At 37.0% G+C, this 6,773-nt stretch overlaps 1 protein-coding gene across 1 annotated transcript; it reads right to left on the reverse strand.

Moving 5' to 3' along the window:
- Nucleotides 1–5,635: 5,635 nt before the first annotated feature.
- Nucleotides 5,636–6,272, reverse strand: LOC115627375 (clumping factor A). The gene is made up of 2 exons (XM_030523028.1): nucleotides 6,113–6,272; nucleotides 5,636–6,051 (listed from the first exon to the last, which is right to left on the reverse strand). The coding sequence occupies exons 1-2, from the start codon at nucleotides 6,270–6,272 to the stop codon at nucleotides 5,636–5,638; spliced, it is 576 nt and encodes a 191-aa protein (XP_030378888.1).
- Between the last annotated feature and the right edge of the window lie 501 nt (nucleotides 6,273–6,773).

Consider the following 6,773-nt stretch of genomic DNA (forward strand, 5'->3'; position numbering starts at 1 on the left):
TCGGCCGCCGGCCACGTGTCGGCCAAGCGAAAAGGTCACAAAAGCAGGTTAAGCTGCTTTTTAAATAATACGCACAACGGTAAAGGCAACAAACAACAACAACAAGAACAACAACAGCTACGAAAAAACAGGAATGAACGCAACAACAACAGCAGCAGCACATTCGTATGTTCGTTCTCTGATTCTCAGTGTCTCCGTTGCTGCGTCGCCTGCCGCATGCCGGGCCAGCCTGTCCTCACGAAGCCGCGTACGGCAAACGACTGCTGGCTGCTTGCCGATGGCCACTTCGGCGTCATTCGGTCACCGCGCCGACCCAATCGGCAACTGGCCTCGGGCCGCACAATGCACTTCGGCTCGCACGAGCCACAATGCCGAACGCCAGACTAGGAGACGAACAGACGAGCAGGCGAGGAGACAGTCGTGGCGAACTCCTAGCTAGGCAGGCAGGCGGGCTGCTGAGCCTGCAACGACGCCGTAATCCGTTCGCTGGATTTTTTGAATTAGTTGCGTGTGGTAGCTTGTTGACATCAGTACCGGATGCGGATGCCGATACAGATACGGATACGGATACCGATACCGATACGTCGTATACGTCTACCAATACGTGCCAACGAAATTCTCGAAATACACGTACATGTAGCGGTTGATAAAGCGCGAGTTTAGTCGGCACACCAAGCCGGTTGGGCTTCAACTGTCCCGACCGCGGCGATAACGACGTTCAAGACGACGCCGTAAGCCGCTCGTCGCAGTGTTGTTCTTGTTGTTTTTTTTTAAACCGTGCCACGTGGGTTTCACACATGTATCTTTGAACACCATTTTTTTGCGTTTTTTTTTTTTTTTGCTCACAGTGCTGATTGTGTGATTTTGTGTGATTTTAGTCGACCGCGAATTCACAGAGCAGCACACAACGCCGCCACAGAGCCACGGCAGCATTGGCGACAAAATGGCCCAAAGGCGACAAAATAGTCAAAGTGGCCACAGTTGCCAAAAGGACTGCATATACAAATTCCAAATACCAAATGCCAAATGGCAGCCGACGGCCATTTGCCGGCGCTCTGTGGTCGCTACCAGAGACGGGCATGGTTCGTGGCCACGCACGAGAAAACACGAAATTAAATTTGAAAAACTCTTCAATATGTTTGATAAATCATATGGTTCTGCAATTGGCATACATTTTTGAATATTATTGTTTTATTTCATTTGTTTATCAGAGTGAAAAAGGCTTTTAGTTCATCAATTAATCATACCTATCTTATAGACTTATTCCAAAAATAATTCTTTAAAATGATATTCTCTTTACTTTCGACATATCTTTAGTAACTTATTGCAATTTATGTATAAATTTGATTTAATTCATAGAATTTTGGAAAACAATAATGATTGGTGGGTACTACTACGCGATTATTGTTATCCTACTTATAAAATACCATTCAATAAAAAAATTCTCTGATCGTGATTCTAAGAATTGCTCAGCCATTTGTGGATATGTGTTGTATTATTTCTTTAAAAGTTGTATTCCTGTTTAAAGATAAGTTTAAGGATTTAAATAAAGACTTCAATAGTACTTTCCGAATAAAACATTCTTTCACCAAAAATGTGAGAAATGTGCAACCATTAGTTGAGACCATCGTTTGATTTAATTTTATTTGTATTTTTTTATAACTATTTCTTTTATATCGATTTACGAGTATGCATATTGTTTTAAAAATATTAGTATATTTATATGTAAATCATTGCTGCAGTTTTTAAACACCGTTTTATTCATAATTTCGTGATGACTCGTGCATTTGTGGCCTGCTTCCGCCCATCTCTAGGCACTGCCAGCGGCTCCCGGTCTGGGTCGCGAATCACCCTACGGTCTGCATAGTTTTGCGGCCACTTTGACGCGCTGCCGTTGCTGGTGACGCACACACCACCATCGACACCGACACCAACACTGACCACAACAAGTGCGCGATCGGGCCAATCAACTAATCAACAATCTGTAACTGTAAATGTCGCTTCAAAGCATACCAATGTTCTCTTTGTTCTATTTGTTTCTCTTTCGATGCTCTGCAGTTGGCAGTTAACGTTCTGCTCAAATACACACTCCCACTCCCACTCGCAATCGCAATCGCACTCTCATTCGCATATGCATATACATATGCATGGATGGGTGTGTATGTACATACATATGTGGAAACAACAAGCCTGCAATCAATTACCAAGTCTAGCGACATACTATACACACATGCATACAAACAAAGACATACAAATAAGTGCGTGTAAATCAAAGTAAAGTGCCTGTTGCCATCGCCATCGCCAACGCCAACGCCGTCACCATCGTCATCGCCATTGTCGCCTTCAGGAAGGTCAATACAGAATTTATACGCAAGTGTCGTCGATTTGGAAAGCGAGTCACGGAATGATCGCCGAAGCACAAGCAGTCGATGTTTGTTAAGGTAAGCAGTGAATTGTGCAAGCCATTAATTAATTAATTAATTAATTAAAATCATCAATGTACAACGTCTTTTTTAGATAAGTTAGATTTATGGACTAGACTAAAAGCTAAACATAAAAGGTTTATATTCGACTTACATTTTCATATGGAATGTGATTGATGGATAAATATGAAGGGCATATGCTTCACTTTTTTCATGGTTTTCATATACTTAATTATAATAGTTATTGCTAAACTTTTTGTAGCTTATTCTAATAATTGAGTGTTGTGTATGAAAAGCTTTGCTCAGGTAGGATTCTTTGTATTTATGTCAGAAATATATATTCAATCAAACATTTTTTAAGATATTCATAATATCATTGTTCAAAAAATACCTAAGAATAGTTTGATTAAATCGTCCAAGACTTTCATCTTCTCTCACAGAAATCCCTAATTGGAATAATTCAGGAAATAATTACACAACGACTGTGACTAAAATTCAAATTTGTGCAAGTACGAAAAACCTTAATTGAAAAATCATATGTGAGAATTAGAATATGTGACTAAAATTCAGTCGACTAAGTATTAGTCGACATAGTATTTACGTAAGCTGAATTATAAGAATTGAAAACGAATAAATCATTATCACTTAAACACCCTGTACCCATCCTTTCCAATTTGTAAGACCTGCGTTAAATTAACAATATATATACTATATTTATATATATTTTTGGCTTTCCTTTTATTTTGTATACGTCGACCACCTTTGAATTTTCTAAAAAGCTGCAATTCCATCGAAAATCTGTCATCGCTTGATAACTAACAAATTTAAGCAATCAGTCTTTGCTGTAACATAGAAACTTTGTTTATGGTCGAAAGTCAATAAATATAATGCTAATGAATGCAAGTATTTATGTATATATTGCAACATTTTTCGCAAAAGCCGAATGGCAACGCTTCAAAGTTGGCCTCCACTCTGTAATGCACTAATTGAGGAAAAATATTTGTTGACTTTCAATAAGAAATAAAATAAAATTGAATTAGTTTGCAGAAAACTGAACAAAGTCGATATGACACGCATACTCGTATTTGACGGAATTTGAACAAAACTCACATAGTTCTCATACCTATATGCTTACTATCAATACATATGTATATATGTATATACTTATACATATGTAAGTGTGTGTCTTGCTGTTGTTTTTATTATTCATTGTTGGCTGTCAGCAAACATTTTACAAAATTATTTGTGTTGGCGGAAGCGACCGAAAACGGAAAATTATTTGCCAAAAATGCTCAGATTATGGTGTTAATATTTGTTGCTCATTGTTGTTCCACTATTGAGTTATTTGCCTTTTTGCAATCAAGTGTACACTGATTGAAGTTAATATAAATGATTTTTACAAATCGGCCATTGTGGACTTAAAGAAAACTTGGACGAGATTTCAATATCATATTTAAATTATGTTTGGGGAGACCCACGACTAGAGAAACGTCTAAATTAAAGTTAAAAACTATCTAATGGCTAACCGGCTTAGGAAAAGAAGATCAGGATAAGTCTGCTACTGTGTTTGTAGAAATATCTTTAAAAATGGCTTTTGTATCTAAAATATTAAAGTTTGAAATTAGAATGCATAAGCAAATCGACGAAGATACTTTAAATACTTTTAAATGACATAAGTAATAATATCGTTTTAAAACTAATATCCCAGACGATTCTATTCATATTATAAAGATGCTAGTTTGTTCAATAGCGAATCGGATTGTTGCTTTATAGACAGAGCTGGAGTAAAGGTATTCAAAAAATGTTCCTTAAACCTGTATCCCAAACAACTTAATCTAATTCTAACACAGAGATAAAAATAAAATGATTTAAGGTCTACATAAGAGATAGATTGGTGGGTGAGATTGGTCGCTCATTTGTGCACCCTATACATAGTACATGCCACACATGAAAATCAAGCTTCCAAGCCTGAGTTTATACCATAATTTAGTACCTCGACCATAGTCCATTAAGGATGAAGGATATGGAGGAACAATGGATGCATTGTTGCTTCTATCAAATGTTACGCACAATAGACTTCACCTTTTGAAAACTTGTTCAATGAAATCCGACTTGGCGTTTCCATTCATTGACTTTTATTATTTTTGGCAACACATTTGAAAAGCGAGCGAACGAGTCTATCAGAGTCCTGGTCGCTTTTATTTGTTGGTTGTTATTTAGTTTGGCATTTTTGCGAATTACGAGTATTGACGGTTTAGTGTCAGCAATTAAATTAGCTAGTAAGCAGATTAGCAAATAAGCTTTATTGGTTTAATAAAACGCAGTCCTCCATGTGTAAACATTTAATTTCTAAAATATGCAGTATTTATGCAAATGCAAATATTTTCTAAAAAGGCGCAACCAAAGGGCTTTCGTTTGCAATTTTTACATCACTTTTAGTCCATTAGCTAGTCAATGGCTCTCTCACCCCCATGGATTGAACAATATTAGTGATTGGATATAAATATTTGAAATGAATAAAATGAATTTAAATTGAATAGCTTTTGGAAAGTGAAAACTCAAATTTATCTTTACTCTATATGGTGTGCTTTTTTAAGTCTTGTCTTAAACTTAGTTTTAATACTTAGTTTTCAATACGTAGAACACATTTATTACAAAATATATCATTATTTTATAAAAGTATGTTAGCTGCCATACAACCTATGGGTTAAAATCGTAAGAAATCTTTAAAAAAATAAAGAAATGAAATCGATTGGGTTAAAAATTAAAATTAAAAACTTTTTTGCTTATTTCGGTATCGTATGTGGGCTCGCTTGAGTTGTTAATAGAGCTTCACAATATTCTGACTTATCATCAAAATTGGTTAACTCTTTTGAATAGTTTGGCTCTCAAAAGTTCTATAACTAAATTATTTGAAATAACAAATTTTAATTTTGAACCGTTTTATTTTTTTCTTACATTTCTGAAATCTTTAAATGAAAATATTTTTTTAATATTCTGGTTTCCATACAAACAATTATATTCTCATATATTTTAAAATCACAAGTGGAATTGAATTATTTCTAAACGATAAATATTTTCAATAGATATAGAGAGACTAATAATTATTAATTATATTCATCGACCATTATTATTGGTCCTGAAATGCTGTGCGAATGTATCTGTAAAAAGTGTGGATGGATGTGTAGGAAGGATTTCTGAATATGCAGGCACTATTCCTGATCTTCGTTCAACAGGAAAACTGTATCGCTGGTCGCGCTACTGGGCGATGAATCCGAATTCAGAGATTGGAGCTTATAGGTTACATCGGTATCGCTGCCGCCGACACAACAATTCCTGTTATAGTCCTCATCATCATCCTCACTGCCGACGAACTCGTAAGGCGTGTGTATGGCATTTTCGTAGTCGTCGTCCAAATCACTGCGACTCCTGCTCTCCAGCTCCTCATCGCTGTCGGTCTCGTATTCACAGCAGAGTATCTCGTGAGCCAGGAGGGCGATGGACTCGTCATATGATATACCCATATCGTTGTCCGAGTCACCGTTGAGCAGAGTATAGGTGTACTCATCATCATCTAGATCGGCAATATAGCCGCCACCGTTGCCACAGCTATCGGAGTCGCTGTGGGCTGCAGATCGGGCATTATCTCAGATTCAGATTCTCGTTTCTGTTACGGGAAAGTGACTTACAATCGCTATCACTATCAGTGCTCAGGTCGCTGGAGATGTCTATATCGATGTCGCCGCCAGCGCCAGCTTCTGTGCTTTGGGTCTCATGAACGGTAATTGTGGTGACTTGGTCCTCCTCCGACATCGTTGGGGTGGCGCTGGCGTCCTGCTTGGAGGCCATGCTCGTACAGTCGCCGGTTTTCATCTCAAAGGCAATCAACACTTTTTTTTCGCAAAAAGAATTCAAAACCAATAAAAAATTTCAGTCATTCCCCCTATTAGAAATATGCATTCAAGTAACAATAATTCCAACTACTTCTATGTTTGAGAATGACTTTCAAATAACAGCCATAATTCAAATTCTATTTCGAAAATCTAGGCGATATTATTGATATTTTCAAACACAACTAACTTTAGTTGTACATAGAAGATCAGAACACACACTCATTAGGGAAGTTATTCTCATTTAAAAATGGATCTGAATTCATTCATCAACAGACCGTTGAAATGAACCAACTACTTAGTATGGATTTCAAGTGTTTAGAGTTGAATAAAAGTGTGGCCGAGACTTAGAAAAACTAATATTACGAAAAAACAATTTGTGAATATAGTGGAATGGTTTCTAGGAACACAACGGGCTAGGTGTAACACCTGTTTTTCATAAATTCATAGAATGATTAAA

This window comes from Scaptodrosophila lebanonensis, unplaced genomic scaffold, assembly GCF_003285725.1.
Source record: "Scaptodrosophila lebanonensis strain 11010-0011.00,11010-0021.00 unplaced genomic scaffold, SlebRS2 tig00000092-arrow-pilon, whole genome shotgun sequence".
Taxonomy (NCBI): Eukaryota; Metazoa; Arthropoda; class Insecta; order Diptera; family Drosophilidae; genus Scaptodrosophila; species Scaptodrosophila lebanonensis.